This window comes from Zonotrichia leucophrys, chromosome 10, assembly GCF_028769735.1.
Source record: "Zonotrichia leucophrys gambelii isolate GWCS_2022_RI chromosome 10, RI_Zleu_2.0, whole genome shotgun sequence".
Classification (NCBI taxonomy): Eukaryota; Metazoa; Chordata; class Aves; order Passeriformes; family Passerellidae; genus Zonotrichia; species Zonotrichia leucophrys.
In genome coordinates this window covers 2516406-2537585 of record NC_088180.1, presented here as the reverse complement: position 1 = coordinate 2537585, position 21180 = coordinate 2516406, and the positions used below count along the sequence as shown (strand labels likewise).

General features: G+C 51.7%; 1 protein-coding gene across 4 annotated transcripts; it reads left to right on the top strand.

The window, feature by feature from the left end:
* The first annotated feature begins 1139 nt into the window (after nucleotides 1–1139).
* Nucleotides 1140–20907, top strand: PKM (pyruvate kinase M1/2). 4 transcript variants are annotated; one of them, XM_064722623.1, is made up of 11 exons: nucleotides 1140–1294; nucleotides 6671–6834; nucleotides 7203–7294; nucleotides 10134–10265; nucleotides 10453–10639; nucleotides 11400–11670; nucleotides 11930–12080; nucleotides 13379–13531; nucleotides 17211–17377; nucleotides 19396–19577; nucleotides 20117–20907. In XM_064722623.1, the coding sequence occupies exons 1-11, from the start codon at nucleotides 1176–1178 to the stop codon at nucleotides 20221–20223; spliced, it is 1725 nt and encodes a 574-aa protein (XP_064578693.1). In that variant the 5' UTR covers nucleotides 1140–1175; the 3' UTR covers nucleotides 20224–20907. The 4 variants fall into 4 exon arrangements, with proteins under 4 accessions (XP_064578693.1, XP_064578692.1, XP_064578695.1 ...); XM_064722622.1 differs by lacking the exon at nucleotides 17211–17377 and adding an exon at nucleotides 16609–16775; XM_064722625.1 differs by lacking the exon at nucleotides 1140–1294 and adding an exon at nucleotides 6372–6457.
* The last annotated feature ends 273 nt before the right edge of the window (nucleotides 20908–21180 follow it).

Sequence of the window (21180 nt, the reverse complement as noted above, 5' to 3'; positions counted from 1 at the left end):
TGGCATGTCCCCAGTGTCACCATGGTGCCAGTGTGAAGCCACTGTCATGGGTCACAGGCAAAAGGTCCCCATGGTTCTGGGATCATGTTCCCAATACCTCCAGCATGGGGTGCCCAGTGTTACCAGCCAAAGGCCTTCATGGGTCTGGCATACAGTGTCCATGTTGGGTCCCTCACAGCTGGGACAGTGTCCCCTGTGGCCCCAGCATCTCCAGCCTGGTCTCTCCTTGACCCCAGCACAGTGTCCTCAACACCCCCAGCACTAATTCCTTAGGTTTTAATTTTTCTGTTCTGTTTTGGTGTGCAGCTTTAGCTTTATATTAAGTGTTCCTATGATCTTTTCACAGGGTGGTGGAGACAAAACAATCCTGTTCTAGCTGGACACTCAAAGACAATCTCTTCAAACTTCAGGTCCGAAGCATGAACAAAGTGAGAAGAGGAGGGTGGGCAAGCAACCAAGGAGGATGAAACTTCATAATTTGAAGCTCTTAACTGGACAGTTAATTCCTGTATGCAAAAGGACTAAAACTTATAAAAATGTGAGATCTCATGACTGAACCCTCCTTTGCTTCCATCTTGGAGCTGTCCGGGCAGAGCTACGACTGTGGTTCAGGTATTGCCAGGGTGTGGCCTTTGAAGGCACTTCAATAAATCTCCACTTTATTCCTCTTAACTCTGTCTAGCCTCTGTTTCAGCTCCTTAGGACATCAGCACCATGCCACCAACATCTCCAGCCTCGTGTCCCCAGTGTCCCCAGTACTGTGTCCTTGTAGCCCCACTACAGAGATTCCACATTGGTCCCCAGTGTCCCCATTGGGAGGTCTCAGGAGCTTCCAAAGCACCCCAAAACACACAGAGCCGCTGTCCCCACACAGTGAGGAACTCCTGAGGTGTGAGCTGGAGGCTCGGTGTGAGTTGGGGGTGCCAGTGTGAGTTGGGGGGCTCGGTGTGAGTTGGGGGTGTCAGTGTGAGTTGCGGGCCGCGGCCCCTTTAAGGCGGCGAGCACTCTCCGGCCTCGCGCGCGTCGGCTGCGCCGCCTCCTCATTGGCCGCCCGAGCGCGTGCTGTGACTCAGGGCCTCCCCCTGCTGGTTTGTGCGTCCGCTCCCGAAAGTAGCTCCGGCGCCCCGCCCTTGCCGAGCGGGCTCCGGCCCCGGCAGGGCGGGCGGCGGAGGGATATGAGGGGGGCGGTGCTTCGACCAGCCGGGATTACTTTGACGGAACGTGTGGGGGCGGTGCTCAGAGCGGCGGCGGCGCTCAGAGTGAAAGGACGAGGTAGCGGCGTGACCCACCGGCGGTAGGTAACGGCGCCCTGCGGGACTGCGAGCGGTGGGGCCGGCCGCGCCGGTACCGCCGTTATGCCCAAGTTTCCGCTACCGGGAGAGGGTCCCCCCGGGCGGCGGTTGAGGGGAGGGGGCGCGCGCCCTGCGGGACGGTTGAGGAGGGGGCGCGCGGGGGGTCGCGGCGCCGCGCACGTGGCTGCCGGCAGCCCCGGCCCCGCGTCCCCATCTCTGCCCCCTCGAGCATCCCCCGAGATCCCGCACCGGGAAACGCCCTTCCCGAGCATCCCCCTGTGACCCGACACTGGGCAGCGCCCGCTCCGAGCATCCCTTCCGATCCCGCGCCGGGGAACGCCCGCTCCGAGCATCTCCCCACGGCCCGCACCGGGAAATGGCCGCTCCGCGCACGGGGAGGGGACGGCGGGGGTCCGGTCTGGGGTGCGAGGGCTCGAGTAAATGAAATGGGGGCCACGCAGGAGCGGGGAGCCCCGCGTGTGCCCGGCCCCGTGCCGTTAAACGGAGCGCACGGCGCCGCTGCGGCTGCCGGGCCGGGCGGTGCGGGAGGAGCCGCTGGGAGGCTGAGTCAGAGGCAGACGGAGTGAGCGCTGGGCCGCCTCCCCCCCCGTGCCCGCACTCACGTAAGAGCCGGCAGTTCCCCAAAGGGCATCAGCTTAAATCAGCGCCCGGCTCACTGCACCCACCACTGATGCTGCAGCCTCTTCCCGGCCCCCCCTCCACGGGAAGACAAGGCCCCTTCTGAATTATCTTCTCCCGTAATTGTGCCGGCTTAAACGCATCCAATTGATTTAGATCGTTTTCTTGAACTGTGAAAACCTTTCAAACGTGTTTAAACCCCCTTTGCAGAGCTACCAAGGCATGAATAGCGCTTTTGTCGGCGGACAATGGCAACCTCCCGACTGTCTCCTCAGAGTACTAAAAGTAGACGGCAATCTCTGAAAACCTGCTTTTGTTCTGATAAGGCAATTGGGTGTCAGAGAGGCCCAGGTTAACAAAAAAAAAAATCAGTGTTTTGTGAAGGTTTTTGTCACGTTAATTTTCCTGCTGCTCATTGTGACTTGCCTTGGCTCAAAGGTGCAATGACAAATTTTCGATTACTCAGACACGTCCAGAAACTTGTGCAATTGCAAGTGCTTAATTAAAAAAATAATAAAAAAGCACCCCGAAACAAAAAAAAAAAAAACACTAAAGAGTGTAATTTTATGCCTGCTTATAGAGCAGAATTCTGGCCAATACAAGGCGTTCGATGGGTTAATGGTCTGTACTGGTGCCAGCAGGTTTCCAACCCATCACCGGATTAAGCAGAAGGTTTTTGTCCTAGGCAGGAAGCGCTGCTGTGAGCCACGTGCTTGAACCGGGGACTTCTGCCTTTGAAACCCTTCTGAGAAACTTCACTTGCACTAGATAAAGAGCTTGGAGAGCCTGCAGCAGCCTGCGATTTTTTTTTTTTTTTTTACGTACTGTTTTATCTATCTAAAGCTGTTATTAAAACCTTTATTTATTGCTTTTAGCCGGAGCGATCCACCGCCGGCCTTAATTCCCTTTCCACCCAACAAGTTGATAATTTAATTTGAGGGGAGTAAGACGTTTGCCAGGCCGGCTGGAGCACGTGCTCGGTCCTTTATCTGCCGCCGGGCCCTTGTTCTCCCGGGGGAAGATGGAGCCGCAGCGGGCGGTGATGGATGGCACGTAGGGAATGGGGCTGCAGTACCGGGGCGCTGCCACGTGCAGCGATCGCCATCCTGGAGCGGGGATGCAGCAGCAGGGGTCTGCACTTCTGCCTAGTTAAATGTGAAAAGAAAACCCCTAAGCTTGCTTTTATCCTGTAAAGCAGGTTTTTGCAGCTTGCCTGAAGGCAGCCAGGTGCTTTTTTGCCAAGCTGAAGGGCTCCTTGTCCTCTGCAAGGTTAAGCCTGTAGGTGTGTCCTACAAATACCCTCGAGATCAGATAAGTCTTTCTCGTCACCAAACATCCGATGCTTGCCACCTCCTCTTATTTTTTTTAGTTAAGCTTTCCAGGGAGGGCAGCTCAGCAAAGGCTCGGCTGAGCCAGCAGCACACGGGGAAGGTGCCAGAGCCAGCCTGATCTTCCTGTTCCCCTTTGCCAAAAAGCTGGAGAGGCATCTCCGTTGTGGGTCTCTGCTCCCGTGGATCCGCAGCTCAATGCTGGGGAGAGCATCGGCCAGCCAGGAGCAGGTGGTGGCTCCTGGGTTCCATCCAGCCTTGCAGAAAAGGGGTGGAATTTTGGGGTGGCCATTTTGTCCTTACGTAACGGCGAGACACCTCCGGCACCAGCTGCCTGGCAGGAATGTGCTGTCCTCCCTCCCTGCGAGAGGGGATGCCAGGCCAGGGTAAAAACCTGCTGCTCTGCAGAGCTGCGTTTCTCTGTTGTTGAGTGCCTTCAGCGTCTGGAATGAGCAAAGCTGATGTTTTTCTAGGCTTCTTTGGGGAATCTGAAGGCCTGCCTGGTTTCATAACCCTGTCCTGAGCACTAACTCAAACCATTTCTGCCTCTGGGCTGGGTCACTGGGCATGAGCAGCCTTGTTCTGCAGCATCCGTGATGTTGTGTAAGTGAGGCTGACTCGTAAATCCCGAATCGTGGCCCCCTGGGAGCCTCCTGGCTGGAGTCCCTGCAGGCAGTGACACAGCTCTGCCTGTGGCCTGGGGACAGCCCCTGCTGCAGTTTGTACTTCCCTTTGTCACCGGTAACAGCAAAGGCTTGGCCCTGGGTGGGGATTGCCTGGGTGGGGATTGCTGCTCCCTCTCCTTTCTCCATCCCCAAGGGGCATATCCGGAGAGACCGTGATTTTAGGCTTTCTCTCTCTGACCCGTGGGGTGAGCTGGCTGGAGTGACTCACCTGGCTACAGTAAAAACCGGTCCCGACCTCAGATGGCTCAGTCTGGAATATTCAGGAGCTGAGGAGATTCCAGACATCATTGGGACACTCTGCCTGCAGCATGGGCATGCCAAGTAATAAATTTGGGGATTTAATCGTTACTCCTTGAGGAATGAATTCAGGTTTATTCAGTGCTGGAAACATTCAGGCATTGTAGGATATTGCTCACCCCCCCTTCCTCAATCTGCCCAGACTGAGTGCTCCGTGTTTTCTGGTGTCCTTAAAGTCCTTGCTCCTGTGTTTGATGTTAAAAAAAGCGGAGTAGTGGGAAATGCCAGACATTCCTGTTATAAATATGAGACCAGTCATTCCAGTAAAATTCAGTCGATGATTTGTAAATGCACGGTGGTGGAAGGCAGGAGGGAGTATTGAAAAGGCTCTTGGTGGTCGTGGGCATGGTGCTGTGGACAGATGGGTGTTGGGGATATTTTCTGGCTCCTGCGTCTCTGCTCTCGCCCCTGGACAAGGTCACTGTGTCTGCTGTCAATTTTTCTGAGCCCTCTGAACTGCTGGAAAATCCTGTGAAGGGGATACTGGCTGGGAAGTGAACTTTTCCTTTCTCTTTATAAAGATTTCAAGGGTGTGAAAATTATATTTGCAAATTATATGAGTGGGTGGGGGATTTCCATGAGGAAGGGAGAATTCACATGACTATTTTTTATAAACTTCCAAATTGTGCTCAGGCTGCAGTTTCCGTGTTGGGATACCTTGTTCAGTATTCCTCTTGTTCCTAGAAGCCGTGCAAACCCGATTGCCTGTGCGTGGAGGTGATTTCCCAGCAAAAGCTTGTTTTTCTTGGCATCTAAGGAAAGTGACACTGGAGGGTGAAGCAGCAAGTGTTAGAGGGCTGAAACACAATGTTTTAGAACTGACCAGAGGGTTTTCCTATAATAATAAGACTTTGTTGGGCTTTTTATGTGGGCAGACCTTCTTGTAGTGACTCCAGTGAATCAGCAGCTTTTGGCAGGGCTGAGGGGAAAAAAAGCTTTGCCAGGTCAAATTATGGTTTTTGCTGGCCTGGCTGCTGTGTGGCGCATGGCAGCGCGGCGAGGGTGAGTCAGGGCTGCCTGCGAGAGGATCTGCACGTACGTGAGGAAGGGCTGCGGAGCAGGGGAGGAGCATCGGGAGCAGGCTGGCAGGGCTCGCTCTGCCCTTCCCGTGCTCAGTGCTGCCGGCTCTGCCACAGGTTTGGGGTTTGTTGGTGCCTCTGTGTCAAAGCTGGATATGCTGAGCTGGCTGGTGTGTGCCCCTCACACCGTTCTGTGGTTTATTGATGGGCAGAACAAAAGCCCAGCTCTGTTCCTGCTCTGTCCCAGCTTTTAGCTGGGCCCCAGCCCGTGTTTCTGTAAGCACATCTTGGAGATGAAGGCTGCTCATGCCTGCTCTGAGTCTCACCTGTGTGCCCAGGGCACAGCGTTTGAAGCTAAACCAATCTTGAAAGACAAAAAAAATGAGTGATCTGCCCATGCCAGTAGCCATCACCTTGCATCACTCTTTTACCAGAGGCTTTTGTAGTGCTGAGATTTTAGCCTGGGCAGGTCCAAGAGACAAAGCTTTGAGCTGCCGTTATTACTTGAGAACAAAATTACTGCAATTAGAAATGCCTGGGGCACCAGCACTGCTGTGAAATGCATGTCCTCCCATCCCAGTGGACTGTTAAGCTTCAGTTCAGCTTCCTCTCTGAAGGATAGCTTGGTTCCCAAAGAATAGGCTGGTCCTGCTGTTGTGGAAGCTCTCTAGTCCATAGGCCTGAGTTCAGAGAGGTTTTTTAATCCAAATGTTGAAAAATATGACCAGTTTTAAACCTGATGATAAATTTTGGTGCTGTAGGTGAAGGGGAGTGCAGGAGGTGGGGGAGACCTGCAGCATCTTCAGTCAAACAGGGACTTTAAATGTCTTAAATCTTCAGTCCTTTTTGTGTTCTCTGCCAAAGTGTTGTGTCCAATCAACTCAAGTCTGCTTGCTTGTCCAGGCTTAGAGGATGGGTTTAGGCTTATGTGGACTTTGCTGTGATTAGGAGCTCCTGGGCAGAAGGCTGCCCCTGTCTGGGCGTGCTGCAGTCACGCCAGCGCCGAGCTGCCCCGCTCCCGTGTGGGATGGGACGTGCAGTTGAGGCCTGTCGGAGGAATGAGTGGAGAGCTGGGAGGGAGGAGGCAGAACCTCTGCCTGTGCACTCAAGTGCTTGAATTTTGTTGCGTTGTGTAGCTCCAAGGGAAGACTGGCAATGAAGAGAAGCTATGAAGGGAACATCTGCATAGAAGGCAGGTGAGCTTTGGGCGGTCCATGTGGGGGATGACATGGAAATAGAAATGTGCCTTGCCTGTTAGGATTCTCAAATAGGAACATAAAGATAGTTTGACCCAGTAGCAGCTTTCTTGTTACCTCCATATTCATCACATTGTTGTCTTGGTGTCTCTGCTTGATGGGCAGTTTGGGGTGGGTGATTGCCAGACCTGGCACCGCTTTCTTCCCTTCCAGACACAGGAATCTAGCAACCATGTCGAAGCACCACAATGCAGGGCCCATCCAGACCCAGCAGCTGCATGCTGCCATGGCAGACACCTTCCTGGAGCACATGTGCCGCCTGGACATCGACTCGGAGCCGACCATCGCCAGGAACACCGGCATCATCTGCACCATTGGTAAGCTATTCCTAGAGAGGAGGGAATTGCAGCTAGGAGCCCACACCCTGGTGAAACTTAGGAGGGAAATTGTGAGAAGGATCTGACTTTCATCCCTTGCCAGGGCTGATCTTGTGTGGTGAAGGAAAATGACTTTCCCGTGTTTGCCTAACCTGTGTTACTGCTGGGAGTGAATCCAGTATCCAGGGAAATGGGAATCGCTTGGGTTCTGCTGCACTCCGTGGGCAAGTTAAAACAATATTTGCTGCTGCAGCGCTGAGCAATGCTGTATCCATTTACCTTTTCTCTTCCACATGAAACGGCCTGCTCTGTGTGGGTTACCTCATTATTTTTCTAAAGTTAATGTTCAAACTGTTTCTTCCTCCTAGGCCCGGCCTCCCGCTCTGTGGACAAGCTGAAGGAAATGATTAAGGCTGGAATGAACGTTGCTCGCCTCAACTTCTCTCACGGCACCCATGAGGTGAGGTGTGGTCTGAGCTGCTGCAGCCCCTGTGTGTGTGCTGAGCCTGTGCTTAGGGAGGAGGGAAATCCAGCTTCATCCAGACCATCCCTGGTGTGGCAAGGTCAAATAGCTGCTTTTGGGAAGGCATGCTGGTTGTACATACCGAGCCTGCGTCACTGTTGATAACATTAGAGTGTATTTTGTGAGCCATTTTGAAAGCAATTCAATTCCACACCCTGCCCTGTAGCAGCGAGCCAGGTAACTGATATTTGACACCGTGTGCCAACTTCTTGCCATGAAATCCTTCAGTTCTTCCTCATATCCTGCTGTTCCCAGAGCTGCTGCTTCCTGGTGAGCAGCAGAAGCTGAGAAGACCTGTCCCTGTTTTTACCTCTGCAGGAGGTCACACTATCAGTTAATCTCACTTTTTGTTGCATTGCTGGGGATTTTGCAAGCAGGTGATCCGTAAATAACCCTGATCAAAAGGCATCTGTTATTGGTGATTTGATGTAATTACTGTGCTCAGTGGGAAGAATGGGCCCCTGGGTTTTCTGGCTCACCAGCTGCTCCAGATGCATTCCTGGCACTCTGGAAGGTCCCACCGTGGAGCTTGGGACATGGTGTGGTGAGCTCAGAAAAATAAGGTCAGAAGAAATCAACACTCCATGGCAGTCAAGGCCTTATTGCTATAAATAGCTGACACCCTCAGTGATACTGGAGGAGCTCAGGATCCCATTCTGCTGAGGCTTTTTGGGGTTTTTTTTGACCCTGGCTGCTTTCCAACTCTCAAAATGTCACCCAGTAGCAGCTGTAGGTGGCTTTACTTAGTGACCCATGAGCCTTGTGGCATGCAACAGCTTGGCCTCTCACCCTGGTAGCCTTTAATGAGCACAGGGCAGTGTCAGGATCAAAAGGGCTGATATTTAACTGGGGGCAACCATCAGACCTTGACTAACCACCCTGGGATAGTGTCAGTGCATGTCTTGCAGTTGGGAAATCAGCCTGGAGAAAGAGTAGTGTGGAGTAACTGCATCCCAGGAGGCAAATCCTGCAGCTGGGTGGCTCTTGGGCCAGGTGACACAGCAGGGACTTGGTGGCCAGGCTGAAACTGGGAATTCTGGCACCGTTATTGCCCAGTTGCTGCCATCTGTGAACTGGCTGAGGTCTTTATTCTTCCTGCTTTGTGTGAGGTCTAATCACACATTTCACACCAGCAAAGCTGACTGCAGGCTCTGGGGTGGCTGTCACCTGCAGGGTGTGACCATCAGCCATAGCCAGTCCTGAGCTTGTGTCCCAGCCTGGCTCCTCCAAAATGCCCTCATTTCCAGCCAAGGCCCAAAGGGCTTCCATCTGTCACAGGTGCTTCAGTTCTTGTGTCCACCCCAAAGCATTTACCAGGGCTTGAGCTTTACAAGAGGTGCTTTGGCACCCACTTGACTCCCTTTTACATGGCCTAAAAATGGCTTTTACCTCCAGTTCTGCCTGCATTCCTGTTCTGCATGTGTAACTCTTCAGAAAGTCAGGCTCCCTCCGAGCCAGTTAGTCCTTGGTATCAAACTAAAATGGAGATCTCAGGTGATTGTGTTCAGATAAGTGTTGTGGCACTGTCAGGGCGTGCTTTCTGTGCTGCATCCACCCCAGCTGCTGTCCCTGGAAGGGCCAAGGCCGACTCAATCCCACATTGCACACTGTCAATAAACTGACTCATTTTCCTGCTATAAAGAGTTATCAGCTGTTAGGTATTTCTGGGTAAGGGCACACATGTGAACTTCAGCATGGCTTTTTCCAGTCCAACCTTCCTGGTGCTGGCTTATCATCCCTGAGATATTGGAGTCAGTGTGGAGGGCTCGTGTTGGGGTGAGTGAGTGACACGAGGGAACCGAGTGTTCGGGGTGAGTCAGGTCAAACTCCATCAGTTCATGTGGCACAGAGAGGAAAGGGTATTTGTTATCTGCTAGAGTCTGTCAAGTGTTACACAACTCTTACTGGTTGTAAGTAGTTGAGGTTATCTCTTAATGTTATTTAAACAAGGAAAGTAAATTGATCTCTTGGCCATCTGTAGCATATTTGAGGGAGTTGGCATGGGTTTTGTCACAAAACTATCTTAAAACTGGCAGCATTTATCATTTATCAAAGCATTTATCTCCCAAACAAGGTTTGGAAGCCAGGTGTGTGGTGCTGGACTATTTTGGCTGTCTGTGTTTGCTTTGACTCTGGGAATAAACTGTAAATATTTACATGGATAACCTTCTTTTAGCAAGTCCTTTATCTGTGGGAATTCAGACCAAAGAGTGAAAAGCCTGTCCACCTGCAGGGCTGCTAGTGGGTCAGGCTGGAAGTGTGTGTGGGAGAGGCATCTTCCCTTGCTCTGATGGGAGGAGCAGCCCAGCCATGTGTGGCACTGTGACATTTTTCTGCCATCAGGTCTCTTTAAATGCACACACTTATCCAGCTGCTGGTGCTGTGAATATTCTGCTGTGTTCAATAGGCAGGTGTTCAGGTAAGCTTTTGGAAAAGTTCCTCCTAAAGGCCTTTTGGTTGGTGAGCCACCTTCAATTGGCAGGTGTGTGTCCTCATGAAAAATCACTTCAGCCAGACCTTGGGACTGTCTCCCTGAGTTGTCCTTCTGGAGTTAGAGCTGAGGGCACACCAGAAAACTTCCAGACTCCATGGCAGGAAAGCCCATGTATCCTTGCACTATTGCAGGAAGCTTTGTCTGGGTTCAATTTTGAAGGTAGAACTGAGACTTGGAGCAGAACAGTCAGCATGAGCAGCCTCTGGGTGCACTGAGATCTTTTCTGTAAGCAGCCAAGTAGAACCAGCTTTAACATTTCCATCTTTTTTCTTTTCTTGTCAGTATCATGAGGGCACAATCAAGAATGTGCGAGAAGCCGCAGAAAGCTTTGCCTCTGATCCCATCGCCTACAGACCTGTGGCCATTGCACTGGACACCAAGGGACCTGAAATCAGAACTGGACTCATTAAGGGAGTAAGTTGCTTTTTTTTAATCACACTTTTTTCACCACACACTCATACTGTGTTAAACCTGTGGCCATTTCCAAACAAAAAAATATTATAGGAAATGAGTAACAAACCACCTCCCAAAAGTTCTGACAGATTGCTGTGGGCTGTGAGGTGGTGATGTACTGGTTTTTACTGGTTTTGTTGTCACACAGAGTGGCACAGCAGAAGTGGAGCTGAAGAAGGGTGCACAGCTCAAAGTGACCCTGGACGATGCCTTCATGGAGAACTGTGATGAGAACACGCTCTGGGTGGACTACAAGAATCTCATCAAAGTTGTAGAAATTGGCAGCAAAGTCTACGTGGATGATGGTCTGATTTCTTTGGTGGTTAAGGAGAAAGGTGGGTAACAGCCATTTTAGCTCTGCCTATTTGTGTGTTCCTCAGGACATATTTGTGGTTTCCCTCCAGTAACTGTTTCGTAGTTTGCAGTTGTAGAAAGGAGAACATGGTTCTTGATAGTTTAGTGAGACTTTGCTAAATTTCTCTATCTCAAGTGTAGGAACTTTCCAAAATTTAACTTCAGCTGAGTTTCACTGGGCTGGCATCTAAACCCCATCTTCAAAGGGAATGTGTGGTAGGGCCATACCACTCTTCATGATCAGCCAGGCTAATTCATGCTCTTAATGAAGGCTTTAACTGGTTTTACAGCACAGGCCCTGGGTTTTGTAGTTAAGAGACAGAACTAGTTTTAACTGGCAATGTAGAGGCAAGGTTGCTTCCATAATACTCCCTTTATAGTGCTGCCTAAACTGCTGTAGCCTCAAGCCTCTCAGTCTGTGAGCATGTAGGGAGTGGGAGGCAGGGCTTTGTGTGCAAAATTGCAGCCTGCCAGCTTTTCTTGGGGGAGGCAATCCCAACCTCCTGCAGTGAACAGCTGCTATCTTATCCAGGAACAGCCTGGAAGTTGTTTTAGACCAATCCATTGTGTTCCCAAGGATAAGCTGCAAGCTTGTGTGATACAGAAATGCTCTGAAGAGATGGGATGTGCTTTTTATCGCGTGTGCCGCTGTTGACACCGCAGTTCCCAGGCAGGGAGGTGTGTGGGAGTTGGTAGCAGCAGCTGTCCTGTAAACACTGACCATGGGAACCTGTGTTCCAGGGAAGGACTATGTCATGACAGAGGTTGAGAATGGTGGCATGCTCGGCAGCAAGAAGGGCGTGAACCTGCCCGGCGCTGCCGTCGACCTGCCCGCCGTCTCTGAAAAGGACATTCAGGACCTGAAATTCGGTGTGGAGCAGAACGTGGATATGGTGTTTGCTTCCTTCATCCGCAAGGCTGCTGATGTCCACGCTGTCAGGAAGGTGCTGGGGGAGAAGGGAAAGAACATCAAGATCATCAGCAAGATCGAGAACCACGAGGGTGTGCGCAGGTGAGCTTTGTGCAGGGGATGCTTTGGGTTTGTCACACTGAAATAAAGCGACTCTCACTCCCTTTCTGTAGCTTCAGGCAGCTTTGTGTAGCACTGAATATGTGCTGTGCCTTGCTTCTGGTTTTCTTCCTCCTTCCTGGCATTGCAAGAACTCAAACAGCCCATGAAAAGCGTGAGTGCTCCTTTCAGAGGAGGACAGGCAGATGGGAATGTGCTTTGCAGAGCAAATGGGATAACACAGCTCTTCTCTGGCTGTCAGGTTTGATGAGATCATGGAGGCCAGCGATGGCATTATGGTGGCCCGCGGTGACCTGGGAATCGAGATCCCAGCTGAAAAAGTCTTCCTTGCCCAGAAGATGATGATTGGGCGCTGCAACAGGGCTGGCAAACCCATCATCTGTGCCACTCAGGTACTGGAAACACCACCTTTGGCTCCTCACTGCCAGAGTCTGCCCAGGAGGGAATGTTGGGGCACCCATGGGTTGATGGCATTGGTTAAAGAGTGAGATGTAGAGAAGTTTTGCTCATAGCTGAAAAGTTCATATTTAGGCATTTCTGTGTTTGGGATCTTTTCCCAGTTAGATTATGGGACCACTTGCCAAAGGTTATATGCCTCAGAACATCACATGGTCATGAGCCTTTGGGGCTGACCTTGCAAATTCCTGGGAAGAATGGCACATGCTTTTCCTTGGCATGTTGTGGCAACTCATCCCTGCCTGACAGGGAAGGTTTGCTGGGGTCCCAGGTATCTTAGGAAATGTACCCACACCGCAGCTTCAGAAGGAACCTTCTCCTTTTTCTGGGAGTGAATAGGGATCACTTGTACAGTCCTCGAGCACTGGGAGGACTGGTTTCCTGACTGTCCTTGCTCTGCACACAGGCTGTGGAAGTGAAGACTTCTTTAGGCAGTAATCATTAAAGAAGGTTCTGGATTTACAATGGCGTGTGCTCGTTTTTCCTGTATTGCTACAGAAATGCAGCTGAAACACAGCCTCAGGCAATGTCCCATGGGTGAAGCACACAGTGTTTAAACAAGTGGTGAGCTCCAGCTGGGGGGAAGCTGAGCACCCGAGAAAGACAGGAGAGCTGGCCAGAACTGGGGTGTGGAAGGGATTAGGAAGTGCTCACCTCATGGAAAGCTGTCCCGTTTTCTTTCCACTCTTTTAAGTGGGGATGCTTAGGAACCTGTTGGAGTTAACTGTTCTGATTTTACTACCCTGTGTGTATTGTCTAAAGCATTTGAATGAAACCTTGTGTTGGGGAAAGGTGACTTCATTGGTGCAGACCCTGCTCTTTATGATTTCTGGATGATATAATCCCCAAATTTGAGAATGTATGACTGGATTTGAGCTTTCCATAAATGCATCTAATGCCACACTGCTCTAAAGAGCTCTGAGTTCCTTGGACCAAGCTTTGTGCTGAGAAGTTGAAGTTGGAGGTTGGAGTGTTTTGTCTGGGATGTTGTGTGGCTTAAATCTCCCTGGAAAAGGACTAAATGTGGAATGGGTATAAAATGGAGTGGGTTATTTTCCTTACTGATGGAGATCAAAGCTGGTTTAGGGACCAGACTCTCTTTCTGTTCCATACCCCTGGAGAACTGGATTCCTGAGGTTGCATCCCACTTTGTGCCCAAGCCATAAGGAGCACTGAAGTGCACCCTTGCCTGTGGCAGAGTGTTGATGATCCCTGTGGGTTTGTTCTCTCCCAGATGCTGGAGAGCATGATCAAGAAGCCTCGGCCGACCCGCGCTGAGGGCAGCGACGTGGCCAACGCCGTGCTGGACGGCGCCGACTGCATCATGCTGTCCGGGGAAACTGCCAAGGGAGACTATCCCCTGGAGGCTGTGCGCATGCAGCACGCTGTGAGTACTGCACACTGTCCCTGTGGGGACAGGGACACCCCAGCTGGCCCCTCAAAGCTCTAAATACCTGCCTAAAACAGCCATTTTTTGTTTCACACTCTTGAGTGATTTTTTTTTTTTTTATCAAACCTCGGCCCGCAGGCTTGGAATCTCACTTTGTGTGCTCCAAACTTGCCAAGCAGAGCTGAGAGCTGCTCTGTAATGCTGAGATATAAAACTTTAATTTTTTTTTTTTTGCCTTTACCTCAATAGAAATTTCATCCAATACCCTATTGCAGTGGCATATTAAGTGATTTAAACTGCTGCATGGTCAAGGAGCTGCTTTAAGCAGTTTATCTATAGATAATGAAAGGTTTTGGCTGAGTCCTGCATGGGAGGGGGTGGGGAGGCTCCTGAGGGTGATTTACAGCACTGCTGCATTCAGCACCTGCTGTGTGCTGGGGGTGGGGGGGTTTGTTGCATGAGTACTGACAGCACCATATTTTTACATGCCTGAACTGCCAGAAACCTCTGCTCTGCTTCAAGTTCGTGTTTCAGCTGATATAAGCCTCATGTCAAGTACCTGTGGGCATTGCTGCTCCCCAGTTAGCAGTGCTGTGAATCACAACACAGTGTGAATCACATCACAAGTTCTAACTCTCACCAGTTTTATTTGCAATTCAGCTTCTATAGGTTATTCAACTCAGCCAGTGTTGGTTTGCAGTGTGTTACCTAAACATCTTTTATCAATATGGAGTGATGTTTTCTGCATGAGGCAAATGCAAAATACAACTTACAATCAGTGGGCAGTGGTGCTCCTTTACAGGCCAAATACTAACTACCTTCACTAACCAATACTAGTGCACCTTAAAGCTTCTCCCTCTTTTTCCAACCCCTAAATCACAAGGATCAACTGCCTACCAAGACTTGGGAACTTGCTGCAGCAAACCTTATACCTGAGTTTCCATCCTGGCATTAATTCTTTGGGCTGGGCAGGTTGTATTGTACCTGTAGCCTGATTTGAGGATCTGTTGCATGTGCTTCCCTCCTCCTACAGACCTGGGCATGGTGTTCATGCCACCAGGGCTCCTGGAGAAGCACTGAAGGCTTTAACACTGTGCAGAAATTGAAATACAGATTGACTTAAGTGTGAGATGTTCCAGGCAGCAAGGTGCCAACTCTTATGGTAGGAGCACTTGCCAGTACAGTGAGGATCTTTCCTCTGAGCTAATTCAGTTCCTGTTAGTCAAGCCCAGCAACAGTGTTCCCAGTAACCATGGTCTGGGGATCTGCAGCATGGCTGGAGCAGGTGGATGTTACCATCTGAAGTGGGCAGTAGCAAACATCTAAATACTGGGCAGGCTGATTGCTGTAGGTGGGAGTGGGCATCCATCCCATTCCACTCCAGGATCCACACTTCAAAGCCCAGCCTGGCCATGCTGTGCTGCCTGATGGGACCAGGGTTTAAACAGCCTCTCCATTTTCCTTTCTCCCACTCCCTGGTATCCCTATTTGTGCACCACCTGGAAACCCTCTATAGCTATTGCTGTCTGAGCAGATCCAGCTGTGGGGTGAAGTTGAGGATTGCTGTGCCCCTCTGCAGCTGCTGTCAAAGCAGACACCTGTATTCCCACCTTCCCTTACACATGGGGAGTGCAGACTTCCCTCTAAAATCAGATCTGCTCTCTGTGTTACATGGACCTGCTGCATTTGTCCAGGAGCTGAAAATAAACTGCCAGGCTTCAAGCTCCTGCATTTGGAGTAAGTGTTGTGATGCAAATACTCCCCTTTTATCTCAATCCAGCAGTAACAATATGCTTTAGGACAAGTTGGCACTGGCCTGCTTTTCCGGCCTGCTGCCTGTGTCCTGTTATTTTTAGAGCTAAGATACTTAACTACTTTGGCTTAAACTGATAACTGTGGAAGGGATAATTCCCAGCATCACATAAAATAATTCATTAACACTAGAGTGGCAAAATTCTGATTTTTCTAACTGCGAAGCTTTCACTGTGATGGCACATGAGTCTCTAATTCAACACAAACTTGTCATGCTTTGTGTAGCAGCTGTTCACTTTGTGGAGTAACTGGGTGAAATTGTCCTTGAGAAGATCATGAACCTTTGCATGCTTTTCTAGTCTCTGCAAGCCTTCTTTATCAGGTTGTCAGGCTTTCTGAGATGATTAGACATGATGATTCCCAGCATTCTGGGATGAACAGGTTGCTGAACCTGTTGCCAATGCTCAGCCAGAACACAAAGCCTTTAGTTGTGCCTCTGTCCCTCTCATCTGTCCATATCTGGCACTGTACAAACACCCAACATCTGTGACAGCCCTATAAGGAAGACTTGTTCCTGTTTATTTCCCTATTACTTAAAGGAAATCGGTATCCCATTTGGATGTGAAGCTTTATTGACTCTCAAGTTGAAATAAATCTTTGTTGGCTCTCAAACCAAATCTTTATTTGCTCTCCATGGAAGCCAAATTTTCATAGACTCTGAAGTTAAACTAAATCTTCATGGACCCTGAAGTTAATCTAAATGTAACAAGACTGAGAGAACAGTCTCCCACCTTCAGGGGTGACATTTAAAATGTGTTACTTGCATGTTGGCTCCATGAAAACTGTTCCAGCAGCACTCTGTGCTGTTGGGAGCCTAGGAAAGGAAGCCAGATATTCCCTCTTAGAAAATTGCAAGCAGGACCATGGGCAGGCAGGTAGGTGGCATAAGAGTCTCTCAGGGAAGTCATAAGCAGCCATGACAAAGCAAGATCTGGCTCTGAGCTGGCTTCTTCTGCTCCTTAAAAAGCAATTTACGTTTGCCTGCTCTGCTGGAACTCCTAAATACAACAAAAATACCATGTTTGGAAAGCCTGCCCAGTGTCTGGGGCCTGCCAGTCCCATGGTACGGTGAATTTTAGCCTGCTTACATTTGGCAAAGTGAAAACCCGAGAGACAAAAAGCTTCACTGCTTCACCTTTATACCTTCTTGCATGCACTACTATGACAATTAAGCAAGTTAATATGATCTCATGTTCCTGTGGTATATCTTTCCTTCTTTTCTTTCCTGTGTTCTCCTCCTTCCCTCCCACTCGGGCCTGCAGATCGCCCGCGAGGCTGAGGCCGCAATGTTCCATCGACAGCTGTTTGAAGAAATTTTACGGCTCAATGCTAACACCAGCGACCCTGCCGATGCCATGGCGGTGGGCGCCGTGGAGGCCTCTTTTAAGGGCTTAGCTGCAGCCGTGCTAGTCCTGACTGAGTCCGGCAGGTAGGGCTCAGAGAGGGGGCTCGGGCCAGCCCTTGCTGTGGCTAAACAAGCTGCACTCTAACACTGCAGTCTTTGGCCAGCTGCTCACTGCCCATGCCGACCTTGTGTAACCGCTGCCATGTGAGCTGACCCTGTGCCAGGGAGGGATCCCAGCAGGCAGGAGCAGAGCGAGAGTGCCTGGCAGTTGGCATGAGTGTCACCTGAGTGTGGGCTTGACAGGGCGAGGTGCCACCGTTGGAAAAACAACCCTTGGGAACCGAGTGGTTCCCCTGCAGGGCTGTGCTGTTGGGGCGAGCTTAGCCTGAGCTGGCAGGTTAATGCCAGTGCCACAGGCTGGCAGTGCAGATGTGGCGCTCCGCGCCAGAGCACCTCGCCCTGCCCCGTGCCCGAGCGCCTGCCGTGAGTGTTGTCTCCGAACGCGTGTTGCTCTTGTAGATTGCCCGGGAGGCCGAAGCCGCCATCTTTCACAGGCAGTTGTTTGAGGAACTGCGTCGTCTGACCCCCCTCAACTGCGACCCCACCGAGGCCGCTGCAGTTGGCGCTGTGGAAGCGTCCTTCAAGTGCTGCAGCGGGGCCATTATTGTCCTCACCAAGTCTGGAAGGTAGGAGGGATCAGGTGCCCCCAGGTCGAGGCTGCTGTGTGACAGGGTGGGGGAAGGAGAATCCCGTGGCTTTGAGAGACCAGTGGAGTCAGGTTCTGGCAGTGCCTGCGGTGGTGGTTCCTCGGGAGATGGACACATCCTACGCTGAGTCCTCGGCCTGCCTCTGCCAGCGTGGCACCAGCTCCGAGCCCAGCCTCCCTCACTGCTGCAAGGGGCAGCGGCGCCAGCTGGAAGAGCCAAGGGAAAATAAGTGTTACAGCTTCAATTCAAACTTCTTGGCAAGAAATCATCAATGTAACAGTGAGGCAGAAGTTCAGTGGATGCAGAATCTATTTATTTTCTTGTAAATCAAGGCTTTGGCCTTTTCTAGTAGCATCCAGGTTATTGGTTTCTTTCTAGACTTTGCAGTCATCAGCCCTGCTTGCCTGAGCCTAAGGGGTGAAGAGGGACTGCACAGCCTGTGATTGATAGGCAGGGAAGAGGAAAGTGTTGGAAATGTCCTCTTCCAGGATTCCTTGCCCCTGCCTGCAGGTAATCTCTGCACAGACAGGCATCTGGCAAGCACCAGATGAGCTCAGTGGCTGCAGGTGAAGAGTGCTGGAACAATGTAGTTTGGGATTTCTGTCCAGCAACGGTGACAGCTGCCAAGCAGAGACGCGTTCTTCCAGTTGTGGAATGGGAGCTGGAGCCTCATGGATCAGCTCTTCCATCTAGAGGACCTGGGCTGCCTGCTCCCAAAGCACGTCCGACCATAAGTCTCAGACTGCTTTCTGGAAGGAAATCAGGATTTCTCACACTGGATTCACACCAAAACAGTAGTGCAGCACACATACCTGAAGATGCGGACCATCGGTGAAACCTTCACCAAAATGTACAGCTTAAATGATATTGAGCAGAAAATTATTTTCTGCAGAGATGAGGAGGGAACTATAAGCACGGAGTTCTGGATGTCCTCATGCTTCTAATGTTTCTTGGTCAAATGTTCCAGCCTTACACTTGACCTTCTTAAAGAGATTTGAACTCTGATATTTGAATATTTTTAGCTGTGGATTAGGTTAACTCTTGTGAGTACCTGAATCTCCCGGATCTCACGGGAGGCGGCTCGGATAGCGTGGGCAGGATTGTCTGAGAGCTGGCACGTGTGGTTGGGTGCTTGGAGCGGTCTGCTGGCCCCTGCTTTCAGCAGCAAACTTTGCATCTGAGTGTTGCTGAGCTTGGCTTCTCTAAACGAGGCTGCAAAAGCAAGTGGAGACACCACCAGTATGTGTTGGAAAGACAGAGCTGCAGATGCCATAGCCTTGCAGTTTGAATCCATTTGCAGATTTTCTCCCTCAGCAGTGCTCAGAGAAAGAAAAGCCGTAGTCTAGTCCCTGCCCAGGCTGTGCTGCTGCTATTTTAAGGTGTTTTAAAGACTTTGTGCCCAACTTCCCAGTATAAATTCTGACCTCTGTTGCATTTGCTTCCCATGGGGTGCAGGAGCAGAGCTCTGTGTGGAGGAACTGGCCGTTTGCTGGCTTCAGTGGGTGGCTGGGAGGCAGATGGCTTCCTCCTTGGCATGCTTTGGGCAGCGCTGCTGGCACCGGCTCTTTCCACCCTGAAAACCGGGAGCTCCTCAAAACAGGGAACTTTCAGGGACCCCTGTTGAGATGCCAAGGCCTGCTTGCAGAGGCCAGAATAAATGGCACCTTGCCACCCTAACATAGCAACAGAGACAAGTAAAGGCTTGTTCAGGGACCAAAACACCCTGATGGCACTTGCTAAACTTGGAGGTGAGGAGATTGTCACCACCAGTGGGGACAGCCAGTGGTGGTCTGCCCCATTGCCTAGTCCAGCAAAGCATCAAGCTGGTTGGTGAGTGGCTTTTGTGCAGTCTGGTCACATCCCCCCAGAGGTTTTGGGGAGCTCTGGTGGCTGACAGACAGACCTTGGGCTGCTGTGCTCCCGCAGGCCATTCCCAGGTGTCTCTCCGGAGGCAGTGGTGGCCGTGTGGAGCCCCAGCGTGGCTCTTGTCCCCGCAGGTCGGCACACCTGGTGTCACGGTACCGCCCGCGCGCCCCCATCATCGCCATCACGCGCAATGAGCAGACGGCGCGCCAGGCCCACCTGTACCGCGGCATCTTCCCCGTGCTCTGCAAAGACCCCGCCCTGGACGCCTGGGCTGAGGATGTGGACCTGCGTGTGGCCCTGGGCATGAATGTTGGTGAGTGGCACCCTCCCCCTGCCCTGGGACACGGCTCTGGTGGTGGCCCTGAGCACCTGGGTGCTGCTCTGGGGTCACTGGTGATGGGAAGAGAGGAACTGGCTGCCTGTGTGGTAACTGGATCCGGACGGGAAACGGGCGGTGGTTGCATGAGCAGAACCACATCCGATTGGGAAATGGGGTGGTGGGTTTGGCACAGCTGCCTTTAAGGAGTTTTCAACAGAAGACTAGGTTGGGTTTATTGGTGAGTGATAGGCTTGTGACACTCAGCACTCCTGAGGGATAAGGGAAGCCTGGAGTGGGGCTGACTCTGTCCTACACCCCTGCAAATCATGTGCTGTGGAATTTCAAGCTGTGTGGCAGAGAACCTCATAGCAGAGGTGAAGGGTATCAGATGGGTGGGCAGCAGGAAGGTTGGGGGTTTGATACCCTCCTGGAGCCCCAGCTGCTGTGGCACAGGCAGCCTCAGTGACTCGGGGAGTGGGCGATGAAGGAGCCAGGGTGGGACTGGGCTCTGACGCCTCCCTCTTCTCTCCTAGGCAAAGCTCGAGGGTTCTTCAAGAGCGGCGACCTGGTGATCGTGCTGACGGGCTGGCGCCCTGGCTCTGGCTACACCAACACCATGCGTGCGGTGCCCGTACCCTGAGCGCCCAGCGGGCCTTCTCCCCCTGCCCCTCCCCTCCCAGCACCCCACTGCCCCGTCTCCCCTTGCAGTAGACCAGCCATCGCTTGCGCTGTTGTCCTTGTCCCTAGAGTGGATGTAGGTTGCTAAACACCACCCAGTGCAGCAGCAGCAGGGGCAAGAGACCTTAAATCACTAAAAAAAATTATACTTGAAGTGTTTAGTTTTTTAAAAATCTCTCCCTGTAGTTAAAGTCCTGCCTTGATGTGTGTTGGAGTCAGCGTAGGAGGTTCCTGCGTGCTGTTGGGACTCCTCTTTCCTGGTGACTGTGCTCAGAGTGTGAAATGTCCCTTTTCCTGGCCCTGGTGTGGGGTTTTGGGGAAGGGGAGAGGCAATGTTTAGTCAACGGTTCTGTTGGACCCCTCCTTGCTCGAGGCAAGCTGCTACTCCCCCCTCCTGTAATGGCTACATGCCTCTCCAGACCCAATCCAAGGCAGATCCAGCCTTTCCGAGCTGGCTGTTTGGGGAATGGGGGCAGGGGAAGGGTGTTGGCTCCATGCACAGAGCTTCCCGTGCTCCCCTTGCAGCGTTGTCTCCTGTGTTAGTCATGTTCCCCCACCACCCCAGAGCCCCCCCCTCACCCAGCACTCTGATGGGCCCTGGGGTGGAGAGCACAACTGTTCATCAATAAAGAAAAGCTGAAGCACCTGCTGGGCTGAGCTGCTCCTTTGGGGGTTCATGCAGGGTCTGCAGGGGAATGGGGAGATCTGGTGAAGGGCTGCAGGAGGTGGCGAAGTGCTGAGGGTTCCAAGTGGGGGTCTGGTGAAGGAGTCTGTAGGGCTTGGGCTGTTCGGTCTGGGATCTGCAGGCATTAGGAGGAGGGTCTGGTGTGGGGGTCGGCAGGGGCTGGGGGAATCTGCTGCAGTTGGAGGGGGTGCCAGTGGAGGGGTTTGCTAGGGTTGGGGCTGCTTGCAGGGGTGG

Bases quoted from the DNA above. Each gene is read 5' to 3' on its own strand.
- PKM (XM_064722623.1), top strand. From the start codon at position 1,176: ATGAGGGGGGCGGTGCTTCGACCAGCCGGGATTACTTTGACGGAACGT. The intron at 7,295-10,133 runs GTGAGGTGTGGT...TTTTCTTGTCAG, and splicing joins TCTCTCACGGCACCCATGAG to TATCATGAGGGCACAATCAA. The intron at 17,378-19,395 runs GTAGGAGGGATC...TTGTCCCCGCAG, and splicing joins GTCCTCACCAAGTCTGGAAG to GTCGGCACACCTGGTGTCAC.